General features: G+C 40.7%; 2 protein-coding genes across 2 annotated transcripts; both read right to left on the bottom strand.

Annotated features, from left to right (window-relative positions):
* Positions 1–2,327: 2,327 nt before the first annotated feature.
* Positions 2,328–5,867, bottom strand: LOC128718880 (uncharacterized). The gene is made up of 11 exons (XM_053812496.1): positions 5,813–5,867; positions 5,660–5,746; positions 5,387–5,588; positions 5,133–5,300; positions 4,916–5,010; positions 4,660–4,814; positions 4,153–4,592; positions 3,828–4,084; positions 3,086–3,756; positions 2,679–3,024; positions 2,328–2,614 (listed from the first exon to the last, which is right to left on the bottom strand). The coding sequence occupies exons 1-11, from the start codon at positions 5,865–5,867 to the stop codon at positions 2,328–2,330; spliced, it is 2,763 nt and encodes a 920-aa protein (XP_053668471.1).
* A 459-nt stretch (positions 5,868–6,326) lies between these two features.
* Positions 6,327–9,816, bottom strand: LOC128718879 (uncharacterized). Its single transcript, XM_053812495.1, has 11 exons — positions 9,774–9,816; positions 9,586–9,678; positions 9,312–9,513; positions 9,073–9,240; positions 8,916–9,010; positions 8,688–8,845; positions 8,179–8,624; positions 7,825–8,102; positions 7,087–7,748; positions 6,679–7,027; positions 6,327–6,619 (listed from the first exon to the last, which is right to left on the bottom strand). The coding sequence occupies exons 1-11, from the start codon at positions 9,814–9,816 to the stop codon at positions 6,327–6,329; spliced, it is 2,787 nt and encodes a 928-aa protein (XP_053668470.1).
* Positions 9,817–16,787: the final 6,971 nt, after the last annotated feature.

Below are 16,787 nucleotides of genomic sequence, written 5' to 3'. Positions count from 1 at the left end.
CTTAAGCTGTGTGTGAGCTTCATGAAGATTTCTGGCATGCATGAGGTGGCTTAAGAGAACTTCCTAGCAACGAACGGTAAACACCGTTACGGTCGGAAATGTTGCGATGTGGTAGTGAATGAAGTTTCGCGACATGTATGGGAATGTTTTGCTTCTGCATCGACGAGTATTAAGTGGGATTGCTTTCATCAATGTATGCTCATCATGGGACAACTCGCAATATTAGGAAAAGTGCTGTTTGTTTGCTTCGAAGCTTGCCATGATGCTAGGATCAAGGGATTGGCTCAGCTATTCAACAACAAATGTGTCCATCAGCCAGATTCCACATAGAATGCGAAAAATGCAAATGTCCGAATAGCACCTATATCGATTGAAGACATAAACGAAGTAAACGCACTCAAAGCCAACCGGAAAAAAACTTTGACTAATATGCTAGAGAAGTCAACGAAGGTAACCCACGGTAATTTTAGTCAAATTGATCATCGTGGATGAATGTTGTGTTCGTTTGTCTTGTAAAAGATTCGGGTGTTCAAGTGTCTGTAAAATGTTTGTGTAAAACGTGATCAGTTGAAGACCGCAAATCTTTGCATCGTTTGTTGCCTTGCGTATTAATCTGAAAGTAATAACCACTGGCTCTGAGGTTGCAATTGCCCAACCAGTTATAGGCACGCGAAATGATGGGTTTTTAATGGCCATCGTCCACCGCCGGTGAAGTGTGTCCGTACACGATGACGTAGCAATTTCGTCATGCTTTTGCTATATTAGCGCCCAAGAGATCCGTCCAACAGGAGGTGGTTTTACTTCCCGAATCACACAATTTTCCGTTCTATTTACCACCCGTGATGCTCTGGTTGCTGATTTTTTATCGCGCTACCTTTCGTGATGCCTTTCTGTTTATGTTTTACGTTTTATACTAAATGGTTTTTACTGGTTGCTTTTTCTTGTAGTTGATTTTTTGAAAGTATTTCCCACTCTAGCTTATCCAATTCGGTTCGTACGGTTATCAGAGAAACGAAATTTAAAAGCTCATCAACGAGCTCACTTTTGTGCTGATGGGTATTAAAAAAAGTGAAGCAAAATGGAGCCCGCACAGCTCAACGGTGCGAAATCAGTCGAAGCTAATGTCATCCACTGCGATTGCAAATGGAAAACCGTGTCTATACGGACCATCGGGAGCTACTTTCTTATCCGCCATTCGTCAGAGAACATCTATCCATTTACTCTATTCGGCAAAAACTTTGCCCACAAATCGAGCTGTTCGATGGTGGTGGTCAGGAAGATGGTGCTGATTGCCAATGAGAATAGTTGGATTGCAGCGTTTGAGCTCTTTTAGCACGGACAGACTGAAAGCCCTCAGATGGTATGCCGGTGTGGATATAAAAATACTGACGAGAACGGGAAACCCTACACTCATCAGTAGGGACTGGAGTTTTGATCCGCTTCGTTAGTTAGCAACAACTCAACCGACCCAAGGAAGGCAAGCAGCGTAACTAGACAATTTCGTGCCGCAGTTTCGATAGCTTTCAACGTCGAGCCGGTCTGAGATTGGCGCAGCATCGAGAACAACCGCAAAGAAGGAACTCCGGCACGATGTATCGTAAACCTCGGGATGAAGAGACAACGTTTCCGTTTCCGGTTTCAGAAATGCCTTACAGTGCCTTGGGCAAGGATATGTGCCTTCTTCCTTCCGCTTTCGAGTGAGGCCATAGTCGAACAAAATTGGTCGTCTTAAGTTGCCACCTCTATGAAAGATGTGCGGGATGAGAATCTGTATTTACGCGTGCTGTTGTTTATTAGCGCGGTGAACAAAATGTGCTAACAGATGCCACTGATTTCTGCTTCCGGCGCGGTGTTCTTTCAACAAACAGTCTAACGCTTTTGGAATACAATAATTGCGTAAAAATATTATACGGAGAAAATTTTACCATACCCATAATTAGGCTCAAACTGTAAAGCTGTACATACATTGTTAGCAAGGTTGCTAAAGAGTGTTTCACCCTTTCAGGGAACACCGTGTGTGAAAATATAAGACATCGTTTTTTATTAGAGCAAATTTATTATTGTAATGTTTAAAAAGCAAACAAGTTCTACAATAAACGAAAAAAGCTTTTTATGACAACATATGATGTCATGGAAATAACTGCAGTTTAATCAATTCTAACGTTGATCAAATTTTGTTGAAATTCGATTTGATTTATGATTTTTAAACCTCAGATACACAACTCGCAACATTTAAAGACAACGTAGAAAAAAGCGAAATGAAGAACAAAATAACGTAAACATATTGTAACTTCACTTTGCAAACACTGAAGATAATGCTTCCATTTCTACTTCAGTACCTCCTTGAACCAATCAATGTACATCGAAATACGGTGCACTATGCGCAGAGATGTTGAATTACACGGTCCGTGGCTGTATATGTTTACCAGAAACTCGGTGAATAGATTGGTATCCTCATTTTTCCTATAAACGATCGGACTTCCCGCTGCATAACAAAACTCTCCTGATCCGTACACTCCCGGAACCATGCATGTAATACGTGGATTTGTAAACGGTTTGGCAAAGCGCGCATTACAATCTCTCAAATACATAGGGTGCATCGGTTGGAAACCATCTGTTGAACAAAAGGAGTGATCATACGTTGTTCAGCAAAACTTACTGAGAGAATGATTACTTACTACCGCTCAAAATTTGGGACTCCACTGGATTATGAGTCTTGTTCTGCCACAAACATCCCGGGAACGTGGTAACGGTAAGCTGCACTGGTGATACAAGTTTCAACAATGCAATATTGTTTTCGTACGTATTCACGTTAAACTCCGGATGATACTTCGTCATTTCGATGGGTATAATCGCTATGTCAGTGGCGAACTGTCCAGACTGTAACCCACCTAAGCGCACAACGTTCGGGAGGTATTCCTTTGATGCCAAACAGCTAGCGGACGTTACGACAGCTCGTGTACTGATCAGATATCCAATGCACTGAAACCGTATTTCCGAACCGTCTTCCCATCCTACCTCAGCCTGCAAGTACAGAATGTTAGTGGGTCGAAGACTTTACATATTGCCAGCGACTTTTACTCACACCATGCGGCTGCCTCGTGTTCAATGGTTGAAATCCATTCCAACGCTGCTGACGTTGCTTTCTTAGATGAGCGTAACGTTGTTCACACTCGTTGAACTCCATCTCGATCGCGCTCGGTGGGCTTCTAATATCTCCCTGGGGACAGCAAACTACCGATCCTTTCGAGCATAGCATTACTGGTGCACTATTATCCATTCGTTGCCGAATATTAGGGCAATTATTGTGCGGTACACAAACACCTTCAACGCCTCCTCCGTAACTACATCGGTCATTTAGTACTAGATCGGGATTGATAAAGATGACCGAATCGCTCGATCCAGTAGGACTACTCTGTTTTCGATTGGTAATTTCGGGTAGTAATACGGATTCCATCCACTTCCTATGAGCGTTGAATCGTACAGCTACCGCGGGTTCTCCGAAGCCACAATCGCGCCCAAATAGATTCATTCCATATGCGTAGTTAAAGTACCGTGTGAAGCGCCACATTTCTCGCTCGATAGGACCACCGAACTGCTGATCGCAAGTGGATGGAACTAGAAATGGTTTGTTCTGGAAGCAGATATGTTCAGCTTGGAGACCCATTCCTAGTTGTGTACGAAACTGGTCGGCCAGCCGACATTCACTGTTGGACTGTAGCGTTGCGCGAGGCGAAATTCCAACGATGCGAGGATCTTAAAGTAACATTTGTAGAGAGTATTTTACTAATAATGGAAATCTATTTCTTTTATTACCAGTCACTTACCGAGTAAGGTTACTGGTTCATCACGATTGTAGGGCGTCATATCGGCGCGACCTTTTCCGATCACCTCAAACTTAGGATCCGGAATGGAGTCATGATACCACACACATGCAGGAATAATAGAAACAGGATACGGCAGCTTCAAAATAGCAATATTATTGTAGTACCGTCCTTTCGCTGGATTATACTTCGGATGTACGACGGTTTCACTGACATTGATGAAATTGCCATTACTAAGCTTAACTCTACTGGGACTTGCTCTGAAACAGAATAGGAAAAAAATTAAAACATTTCTTTTCTCTTGAATTTGAACTTCTCTCCAACGTACCCCATATGGGATGCACACTCTGCCAATGTAGCAACGGCATCACGATCAATAAGTGTACCGGAACAGTTTTCCCGGCCGGGAACAATGGAATTCGCCCACATGATTTGAACCCGTTGTCTACTGTCACCACCAACCAGATGAGCGTTATCCGAGTTGTAGGTTTCATAGTTGTTGGATCTCGAAACAACCACATCATCCTCATACTCGCGCACGTGTACATAGCGCAGAGCACAGGACCATGGCTCAAATTTCTGTGCCGTCGCCTTTTCTCCCTCTTTCTGCAGTGTTTCGATTATCCAATCTACGAAGCTGGATACACGCGCGTATACACCGGGATTCGCTTGCCCGCACGGTTTACCGAACGATGTGACACCTACCAGGAATGGTGTCATTTTAGCGTTGTGTAGCAATTTCACATGCAACGGGCCACCAGAGTCTCCCTGTTGGCAGAAGTTAGAAAAAAATACATTTATTCACGGTATTTAAAACCATTCCGATTCGGCTTACCGGACATGTGTCCATTTTCTCGTCACTCGCACAAAGATGATGCGCATGTAGCCCATTGCGCAATCCACGCTCGGAGGAGGTATAAAAGCGCGAACATTCAGTGTTGTTCATGGGGGTTAGTTCGACCTTTAGCAGAATTTTCGTTTTGTCCTCACCTGAACGACGATATGATCGGTGTATGTGTGATTTTTTTCCATGGAATCTTTGGGATATACTGTTTTGTTAATTCCCAATGTGTGGGGTTTCTTCTACTCACCAAAACCTGTTTTACCCCATCCGGCGGCAAAAAGCTTCGGGAAGCGTACCTCGTCATCTAACCAGAGGCAAGTCGGTGCTACGGTTTCATGCACCCTGTATCGAAAGCAAAAGAACAGCAACAGATAATGACTATAATAAAAGCACGCCGAAACCGACACCCGCTGCGGCACGCTTGTCCTCGGGCAAACCCAATGTCTCATACGAATGAATCTCACATGATATTCTTTTCAAGCTGCATTAGCGCCACATCGTAGTACTTCGCGCTGTACCGATGCTGTTCGTGCCGTATGATCTTCACAATACGTAACTGCTGAGGAAATTCATCGTCCTCATCGCTGTAAATGTTGAGGTCACCCATCCGAGCCACATCCGGTGCAACATCTCTATGGGTAAAGAATGAGGTGAGATTAAAATAAGCCCATGGAACTCTAGTGCTATTCTATTATTACAACGTCGATTGATTACATACTCATCATTCGCTGCACAGTGCGCTGCAGTAAGAATGAAGTTCTCCCATATCAGCGATCCACCACAGCCCCAGATTATTTTGCCATTCGGTCCCGTCCAACCGATTGCGGCGATATGAGCAAACTCGCGCAATAACGCTGGTTGACCGTAGGCAGGTGCCACCAACCCCATGAAACCATCTTTCCAGTTTCGTGTGTGGCAATCTAGTACCGGAATAAATTTTAGATATACGGGTTTTCTTTAGAAAACTTTTGAAGAGTAACGAGCTACTCACCATCTAATGATATTCTATCGTACGGTAACATCATATCCATACCATCTTCAGGTAGTTTCGTATTGATTGGAAACAATGTGGATTCACCTGTGATATGAAATCAAACGAAGCATAAATTACCACCTTTAACCATTGATTGAGCTGTTAACTTACTGTACGATAACACCGCAATGACGAGCAATGCCAGTAGAACCCATTCACACGCCATTATCACTGAGCTGCAGTCGATCGTGTACTAACGCACGTTGGCAATTCATTTTGCATTGGAACTGGTGTGTACAGTTGTAACATTTACAACATTTGCAACCGTTCCGTGTTCACATATACCTTCAGTAAACCGGTTTAAGTTCGTCTTTCTAGCGCGTCAGCGATAGAGCAAAAAGCTAATCTGCTCGATAGATCTCATGTAAGCATGTGAGAGCGATAGGTTTGCGGGTGAGAGGTCTGGGAATTCACAGGAGAATACGTTTATTGTTTCATTTCTCTTTGGACAGCTTATTATGCTGCTAAGTGGGCAAACCCTAGCTTGATTAATAATCAAACACTGGGTCTTTTACGTATTGCGACCATTCGTTTGTTAAATTCGTAAACGTTTATTTGTTGTTTCAAGAATTAGTATTATAAGCTGCGCGTAACCAGAATCTTGTGAGATTGTAACGTAAGGCGTTTACCGTAAGTTGTCTATTATCCATGGAACGTACATCGAGATACGGGTATTGAAGAGAGGCTCATCAGTTCCACAGTTAGTGTTACTGAAGATTCCTACGAGATACTCGACCGGTGCTCCATTACTTCCTTTTCCGCGCCACACAATAGGGTCTCCAGAGTTGGGACAGGCAGATGACATTGATTCAGTAGCAATGGTGCAATATTCCCCACTTTGCAACTGAACCTTCAAAACCCGCTCACAGTGAGAACCATACATGGGATGCACGAGTTCTAGGTTTAGCTGTGATTTAACTGCAATAAAGATGGCATGTTAGCTTAAAAATTCCCATGACGATGCGATTCAAACCTACCAATGGAGTGTATTGTCGAAATCAACGGAGTGTGGGTCTCATTTCTCCACAAGCATCCAGGAAACACAGCTGCTGTAGGTTGTATGGGCTTGATCAGTTTCAATAGTGCGATATTGTTTGCTCTCTTCACAGAATCGTACTGAGAATGTGTAACGATGCTTTTTATTGGCGCCATAATGGAGGGATCATCATATCGACTTCTGATAGATCCCAGCCTTAGAAAATTGGGTTCATGATTTACAAGCTGAGTACACGCAGCACTTGTAATTGCTGTGCTTGTTGTAATCAGATATCCTAGACATAAAGTGTCCGTTTCACTGCTGCTTTCATCCATCCGAAGCACCTCTACCTAAAACAGACACAATCATTAGTTTAGGGATCTTACCAGTGAATGAATGTGAGAATTACAATGTGCGCCTTCACATCAGGTAGCTCTGCAGCTCCAATAAAGTTCCTTCGGCGGAATGGTTCATACCGATTTTCACAATCCTCAACCTGCTGATCCTCATCGTGCAAGAGCTGTTCATCATCCAACACGTCTTGTGGCAAACAGCACACAACTGTACTATTCGTACAGAATATCAACCCTTCCTTTCGTTCTAGGCGGTTCCGCACTCCTCTGCAATGGTCCACAGGGATGCAAAGTCCTACTGAACCATCATAATAATCGCATCTGTCAAACAGCTCCAGATCAGAGTTGATGAATAGAACAGCATCGTTTGTTTGGGGTTTATTTACAAACGACCTGTTTGGCAACAGTACTGACTCCAACCAATCCATATGGGCATACAATCGAACAGCTGCACCCGGTTCACCGAAACCACAATCTCGCCCAAAAAGGCTGATTCCATACACATGTTTGAAGAAACGTTGCAGACGAACTAACGTTCGCTGAAGAGGACCTCCACTGGTGAGTTCACACACCTGAGGTACTACAAACGGGTCGTTACCGAAGCACATATGTTGAAGCAGTAGGCCTTGATCCAATTTCGCAAGGTATTGCGATGGGAACGAACAGTTATTATTGTCATATGCGTAGACCCGGGGAGTTATTCGCATGTTGCTGGAATCTTTATCAGAAAACATAGTTGAAAACCTTTAAAGCATTAGCACTCCTCACTGCAAATGGTTTGTTTGTCTACCTACTATGTATGGTTCTATCTTTATACTGATACACATTCAAATCAACCCGACCAACGGTTGATATTTCCATTTCTGGGTTTGGTAGTTTCGCAGCATTCCAAATGCAAGCCGGTAAAACGTTAAACGAATCATTGATCTTTAACACCGCGATGTTGTTATAAAAGGAACCTTTGGTATAATTAGGATGCACATGCACCTCTGTAACAGTATATTGTTTCTCTTCGATTATGTCAAAGTATCTGCCAGTCCTTCGTTGATGAAGCACATCTGATGGTTTTAGGCTAAAACAAAAACAAATAGGCATTTACTAGTATTTCAACAACAATTTCACAATCTCAACTATACAAAACAAATTACCCTTCGTGCGATGCGCAATCGGCCAATATTATAACTGTGTCGTGATCGATGATGGAACCCATACAAATGTTTTCTGGTGGCACGATTGAATCGGGCCATTTTAGTTCTACAATCTCATCAACAAACTCCGCGGTGAAGTACGATCGCTGTGTATCGAAAGACTCGAATACACCGGTCTCGTTTGCCACTACGTTCGATATTGCCAGCTGTCGAATGGCAACATGCCGTAACGCACACTCTGCTGGTTCGAACTGGCTTTCTGTCACTTCCGGGGCGCCGTTCATTTGAAGTGTTTCCAAAATCCAGGCACGAAATGGTGCTATTCGGGTATACACTCCAGGGTGAGATTGTCCACAAGGTCGACCAAATGAGGTCAGCCCAACTAGAAATGGCGTTACTTTGAAATTGTGCTGCAGTCGTATGTGTAGAGGACCTCCAGAATCACCCTAAAAAGAAAGTTAACATGAGCTAACCATTTCAAAATCACCACTAAATACATTCGTTTTCACCAGACAGGTATCCATCTTTTCATCGCCGGCACAAATATGATGCAGATCAAGTCCGTTTCGCAAACCTCGTATGGTTGTCGGTGTGTAGTGTTCGGAGCAGTTTTCATTACTGATCGGCTTCAAAGTAACTTTCAACAAAATTGGCGTTTGTGATTCTCCTGTAAAAAAAGAATAGGCAGTCACTTTTGCTATATTCCATCAAATTGATTTTGCTAAAAATAAATTTACCAAATCCTGTCTGCCCCCAACCAGCCGACTCGAGCTCTTTAAATCGTACTTCTTGATCTAACCAGAGACAGGCCGGAGCGACTGTCTCATGGACACTAGAATTAATCGAAATTGTGCTTATTATTTTCTTATCAATACAATACAATTCCATACTCACGTGATATTGTGCTCCAGTTGTAGCAGTGCAATATCGTAGTATCTGGCACTAAACTGGTACTTTGGATGCCGAAATATGTTCATAATAGTCAGCTGTTGTGCGTACGTATCATCATCAGCACTATGTATGTTAAGATCACCGAAACGGACTACGTCGGGAGGAATATTTCTGAGAACAAAACAGGTCAGTTTCCAACCGATTATTTATGTAGGCTGTAAATCGTCAATCAATCACTCAACTCATCATTAGCCGTGCAGTGAGCGGCCGTAATAACGAAGTTGTTCCATATCAATGATCCACCGCAGCCCCACACGATCGTACCGTCCAGTTGTGTCCATCCGATTGCGCCAATATGCGCAAATTCGGTTAGAAAAGCTGGTTTAGCAAAGGCCGGTCCTACTATACCCCTGCCTCCAAATGCATAGTACCGTAAGTGACAATCTTTGTAAAGGGTGTAAAAAATTTTGAGTTTTTCAGTAATGATTTTGAGTTTGCAAATGACCAGTAAATTACCATCAAGAGTAGTACGTTCATTTGACATGAACGTATTTTCGGGGATATCTTCCTCTATCCCCGAATGAACTGGATATAGAATCGCAGCGACCACTGTGTATGAATGATATAAATGAAGCGATTAAAAAGAAATTATTTCAGATAGAGAGCTTTATCTGAAATAATTTCTGGAGAGTTTTATTTCGTACCCTTCACTAGACCAAAGAGAGGAACTAAATAGGCACGCTTCATCGCCGATCAGTTATTCACAAGAGCTAACACAACACTGTGGCGTACAACAAATCCCTTAGGATTGTATATTAATTTGCTGCGTAATGAGGTCTCTCTTTAATTCGCTCTTTTCATTATTGCTCTCTTAATTAGATTGCGGTATATGTGTTGGAAGTTAATATTATTTGATTGCATCGAGCAGATTGCGTGTATTTGCATGTAATACAGATAAGTGAACATTGTAAAACTGGAACAAAACTTATTGTATATTTTAATTTACTTCAGAACGATTCTTCTGGTTTGTACGAATGTCTTGAAAATCAATGACTGAATGATTATAAATCTAAACAATTTAGATTTAACCTATTACAAACACGCATTATGAACTAGCGCATAGAGCTATTTTTTGTGCGATCATAATCTGTTGCGAACCAGGTTAGATATTATCGAATCGATCGATTGATCTATCTAGTATCTAGTATGAAAGCATTTTTTATTTTTTTTCTTTATCGGCACAACAACCTGAAGAGGTTTAGACCTTCCATTTCTGGCTTTCTGTAACTTTATTTACCCGTAGCTGGATAGTCAGATCCTGCGTACGGGGGATGGGATTTTGGTCTGGTCTGTTCGTCTGAAGACCGGTGCCACTACCATTATGCCACTAGGTCGCCCAATTGCTTAGTTTACCAATAATGTAAAACGGCAAATCCTCATATTTTCTTTTCGTATCTTTTCGTATCGCAACGTATTGTATTGTAAATACCGCAACATCGATTTATACATTTCTTTGAAATTACGATCAATATTTTCCTTAACTATTCAGTATCTGTTGGGCTCTTACGCTCAGATGAAATATTTTAGGATAGCAGCCAATGGCGTCATATTTTGGTTGAGTTTTATGATTCTACTTTTTTCTCATTATTTCTAACAGCATCATAAAAAAAGGTTACCGCTTTGTCAAGATACATCCCATGACTTGACAAAGTCATGCTTCTGCTCAGTGTTGTTCGTTGGTAGCGATGCTCGTTGGCATTGTTCAATGAGTGACAAATTTCTGCTTCCGTCGCATGTCAAACTTACCACCCTTAGCTTCCGTCAGTCTGGAACTGACGGTTGAAGAATGTAACGGATACGCGACAACTCATCATCGTTGCTTTCATCATGGTTTGTGTGAGCAGTGAGCCGAGATGTAAAAGGCACGTCGGCTTATTAATGATCTTTACATAATACGGTGCTTGCGTTGGCCCATTTCCTTTTCCGTACAGGCTACTCAATAACTGCTTTCGAAAGACGGTTTTGGAACTCCATCATCATCATGTTCGTCATCGGAAAAGATGGATAAGAAAGTGCAACCAGGACAGGTGAGATCAGAACTCACGTGACTGATGAAAATATGACACGCGCAAAGCTGGAGAATGACTAAAGAATATTGCAAGCTACCCTTAAGGACCTTCCTGATGCCTCAAACAGGGGGAAAAACATAGTGATTTATGAAGCTACATTCCTAACAAAGCACAATATAAGAAAAACTGGACCCCATCTTCCAATCAAGTCTTCAGGTGTTTCAAAATGGGGTAGAGTTTGTAATATCTTTCGCCAAGAAACACCGGCTTAAACACGTTCCCTCATCACGCCGGATGCTGCGTGCTTTGATAGTGCCGATAGGTCCTTGCCTTCGTGGCCTCGTTTACGGAGAGGTTTTCGACCTCTCTTTCAACCATGTTCCATGGTACGAGTTTACTTTGTTTCTTGCACATCGCTACATGACCGCACCATTGTGTGCCGTGTTGTTGCTTTTTACGCAGCGATGGCTTTCCTTCCCGTAACACTTTTCGAAGTTTTTAAGCTTTTCTTCGAATCCATAATCCTCAAACCGTGGGCTGATGTGTGAGTGAGTAACAGTCATCAAGAGCAATCCATTCATCTAGCTCTACCATAGCGATGGGGGGTTATGTATGGTTCCGGTGGCTATGGTACGATTTTCGTACGTTCCGGTGGAACGCAAATGAATGGTGATGAATGCCGTACGTTCCGTTGGAGTTTGATCCGTTTGTAGGCAGACGTTGATGGGAAGCTTTTTGTTGTTGATGACGCGTAGTTGGATTTTTCTGGGGCCAATGGTGGTGTTACTAATTTGGAAGTGGAAACATCGTAAAATGGCAATTAAAGTATTTTAACGTGAAATTTGGTTACAAAGTTTGTACCTTATTTGAATAAAATGTGTATTATTTCATATTCTCATTGGGAATTCAATTATTTTTGTTATTTATTGTTTGAATTCAATGAGTTTAAGTAAGACTATTGCAGTACAGATATAAACGACAAATAAAAATATAAAAATGTGAATTATGTGAAAAAAGTAAAAAAAAAAATTTCGAGCCCAACGTGGGTCACGAACATACGACCCTGGGATTAAGAGTCTCATGCTGTACCTACTGAGCTAGATGGGTTGTTAATCAATCAAATGTTTATTAACGTGTTGTTAATAAAAACAAGCACACCAAGTACATAGAAGCAAGTATTCAAGTCAAGTAAGAAGTGTACTAATTTTATAGTACAACTTCGTAAGCTACTGTATTTTATCAGATAGTTTCCAGAGAGACTCGCGTCTCTTTACATATATAAATATTGTTTATATATGTAGTGACCTGCGTCATCAGCCATCGTCATATTCATATCGAATGCCTTTGTCTTGCTTAAAACTATTGGATACTATCAATTTACCGAAAGGCTTCTTCGAAAGGGGAAAGGCGGGTGTACTTTAGACAAAAATTATAAGTGGGTTTTCTAAATTAATTATAAATTAATTCATCACAAAAATGTGCAATTCCTCATCACTTTCGTTATAAGTACTAGTTAGCTATTCGTCTTCATCTGAAATACCAATTTTTTTAAATTGAAAAATATTACATTTAATAAATTAATGGATTAGTATTAAATTGGAAATTCTGTTTATATTTATTGATTTTCTAGTTTCTGAGAATACAGCACTCTAAAGAAATTTTAGAAGGTTAAAGAAAGGATCATAAAGCAACGCTGGGAAAAAGCTTTACAATATCACAAACAAAAGCATTGAATGAACCAATGTTCAGTATACGGAAATCAAAGTAAATTCATTTATAAGCATTTGTTGTATATGCTTACTATCCAATGATTCGTCGTCCTTTGTAATGTCCTTTGATGTACCCCACTTTATTTCCTCTTTTTTAAAAATAAGTTTTTTTCTGATTTAAAATTACATGTTATTTTTAACTAACAAGCTGAATTTTAATCGCTTTTCCATTGATAGCAGATTATATATAATAATTTATTATATTCATTTTTTCATTCAAAACATACTATTGTATGTTTCTCGTAGTTGTTTGATATTATTCTCATAAAAATTATTCAAATGAACTAGCTCATTGTGCATCTAGCTCTAACAAACAATTCGTCGAAAGATTCAATCAATTCAACCCTCGAGCGATTGATCCCTATGCTTGAATCGCTGGTCTAAGGTAACGAAAGTCTATTAAGAAGGAAAAACGGAAAAATATCCTATCAACGGAAAACCCATGTCCTAGTAACAATCCTTCAGTCCGTCTGTCGCATAGAATGAAAAATTCAATTGCAGAAAGAATTTTTATTTTGTTCGCTCACTTCTAAAGGAAGAATTCTTTTTTAGTGTTCCGTTTGCATTTAAAACCTGTCAGCATAAGGCAACAAAAGCTGACGTCAAAACAAACAACAAACATTCACACCCGGGAATAACTCCAGCGAAGGAGAATCTCAGTGGCAAACACTTTTTTGTTGATTAGTTCTTTTATCTTGCCTTCGATATTTTGGACTAGCTCCATCTGAGTAGATGCAGAAACTACACAACAAACATTGTGTACGTCCATGTTTCACACTGGTTTCCTGGTTAACATCTATCATCTTGTCGATAGTAGGAAACGTGTAAAGAAAATGAATGCAAGTTATCGAAATGATTTTCCATGTTGCCTTTTAGCAGATTTACAGTTTTGATCATAATTGACGAAGCTGTAACATTGAAGTATAGATAAGTTTCATTAATTCATACTTAAGTTAAAATGTCATTGGAAGTTAATCAAATTGGAAGTACCAGAACAACAACAAATACGCTAAATCGTCATGTCATGTCATTTGTTTCCTTGTCGGTTTACATCCGTGAGTGGAACTATTATGTTGCTACTATGCGATGTCACTTCCGCATATACGCTTATGTGAATGCATAGGCATTCCTTAGTGTAGTTGGACCCGATTGAGAGTTACTTAAATTCAAAACCGCATTAATTTCTTACGCAATTTCTCTAGTTTTATTCGTCCTGGTCCTGGACAAAACAACTGGTAATAATTTGCGTTAACCAATAAACCAAAACGCACCCGTAAGTACTCTTCATTTGTTTGTCTTTTCTATTTGCGATGAGACAATTTTATTTATCTTGTTTCTTCCTGCACCACCAACCAAATCATCCGAAAGAAACCACTCAAAGTGGTTCAATTTAATTTGTTGCTAAAGTTATTGTGTCTTTCGCCCCGGGATGTCATGTTTATGCCGCATCCCCTGTTTCGATTCTTGTTCCGAAAAAGATGCCCGTAGGGGTCGTTATTCGGAGAAACATTTCCCTGCCAATACACAGATTGTTCGCTCTTGTGCAAAATGTTTATGATTTTTCATTTTCAACCCGTAGTGTGTGTATGTGTGTGTGTGTATCTGTTTTTGTTTAACCTCTCGTGCCTAGATTGCTTTCTACGCCTTGGACACGTTTGCTCTCTTCGCCGTACGACGATTCGCTTGAGGGATGGTGTGTGAAACAAGGGAAAACTTTTTCGTCCATAATTCCCTACCAAAAACCCATTCAGATTGAAGGTTCATTTCTTGAAGACCCTTCTTTGAACGCGAAGATGGGGTTTGAATTTTCAGAAGCATTTTTCCTGCTTTCCCCGGAAGATGGAGTTGCCCCAGGTTGGTGCCCATTTCCATCAACATCATTATCAGTATCATCATGATCGATCCGAATCATGTTTTTTTTCTTTCTTTCTTTTTCTCTGGCATAAGGCGCCTTGTTTTTGCTTGCGTTTGTTTCGAAAATTACTCTTCTACCAAAGATCCAGAGCTGGGCGCGAGGAACTGAAAGGAAAGTTTTCCCGATTAAATTGTCTGTTTTTCCTCCTTAGGACCCGTTTCGGGCGTTCGCTTATATTTACACTCCTTAGAAGGTCCAGGCAGCTAAGCGTTCATTGAAGCACTCGGCCCCCTGTTTATGATGCTCGGTAGGAAATGTCCTGCGGTGATTTGTAAATGGGTTGAACGGTTCTATCAGTTTTGTGAAAATTTTGCTGCACCAATAGGACGTCAATCAGCGGCATGAGGTGACGACTTCCGGAACGAAGGGAATGAACAGCGCGAGTGATGTTGATAACAGCCCCACCAAAAAATAAAAAATATGTCGATATGAATTTGTCAAGCGGAAGATAATTAATTCCACCGGATCATGATTGAAGATAAATATCCGGTCGGGGTTTTGTCGAGTTGACAGGACAGGATGAATGAACTTTCCAAGTGGAAAGTGACCGAACGAAAGTGGTTTACTGAACGGAAGCAAACGCTGTGACCGTCCATTTTGGGACTGCCGTATCAGACGAGTTTGCTGGTAGCACAGTCTGGCAAACTAAGGAAGATGCAGATTTTCACAGATTAGGCAAATTTGGAGGAATAAATTATAAGCGATACTTGAAGACAAATTGTAACAAAATGGTAGAACTGTACACTGTACGCAAAGCGGTATTTAATTTCTTTAGCTAGAACAGTTAGTATAACAATGTAACAGTTGGTATTTCGGACAATTAGTGTGAAAACGTTAATAAAGTAAATAGTGTTAGGCTGATCCATAACGCACAATATAAGTCGTTCAAGTTAGCCTCACTCAAACTGTTAACTCGCATTCTTGTCTTTGCAAGCATTAAGAGTAGAATATTTTTTCCCAATTAAGAATTAATATGTTACCAAATCATTCACGAAGTTTTTGTAACTGTTTCTGTCCTAAACTGTAGTAACGCATTGTCTGTAGGATTGTTTTAACATTGATCAACGTCAGTTCAGTTAAAACAAAGAGCTAATTAAATTTGGATAACAAAGCTTAATAATCAGTGCCAAGCGTATAGATTAAATCAGAGAAAGTGAGTTATGTGGATATATCAACTTATAAAAAATATATTAAATTTTATACTTTAACAAATAATCTTCTATGCATACGTCCATATAATGTAATGCATACTGAAATAGCTAGGACGCATGCATATTTTGTATCCTACAGTCAGGCCATTCCCAAAAGCTTTCTCGGTCATCACAGCATCAATATTCATCAAAGTCCTTCAGACCATCAAAGTTTTAGCGCACATTCCATTACCGTAAGGTAATTAAAAGCACTTAGTTTTTTAGTGCTGCAAGTGTTGAAATTTTTACAGTTTTGTTTGATTTTTTACCGTTTCAGATTAGAATCCTAACACCCGCTACACACTCATACATATACCGATACGCAACGCTTTCGCCAAGCTTTCAACCGAATGGACGTACATGAGTTAATGAGCATGATTCTGATCTGCTGATTCTGATGTATTCTTCATTAGACTGAAGAAAAAACAGATTCTATGGCTAACATAAAAAATCCTCCCAACACCTTTTCACTTTTCTCCTTCGGTGCTTAGAGCACTTCGAGAACAACGTTAGGATCGGCTGTACTAATTATGCAAAACTTTCCCACAGCCACTCGCCATCATTGCGTGGCATGGGTGGAATCTGTATGCCCCCAAGGGGTACCCACAAGTCCAGCTGCTACACATTTTCTTTGCCAACTTTTTTGCTGACATTCGAGGCTCATTTCTTTGTTTGGAAAAGTTTGGCCTAAGAATGGACGGGAGGGGGTTTATATGAGGGGATGGAAAACTTTAAATCAACCGTAAAACTACGAAACCATGCAGAGTGTTGCGTT

Source organism: Anopheles marshallii, chromosome 2, assembly GCF_943734725.1.
Source record: "Anopheles marshallii chromosome 2, idAnoMarsDA_429_01, whole genome shotgun sequence".
Classification (NCBI taxonomy): domain Eukaryota; kingdom Metazoa; phylum Arthropoda; class Insecta; order Diptera; family Culicidae; genus Anopheles; species Anopheles marshallii.
Note: the sequence above shows the minus strand (reverse complement) of the source record. Positions and strands in the feature narration are given on the sequence as shown.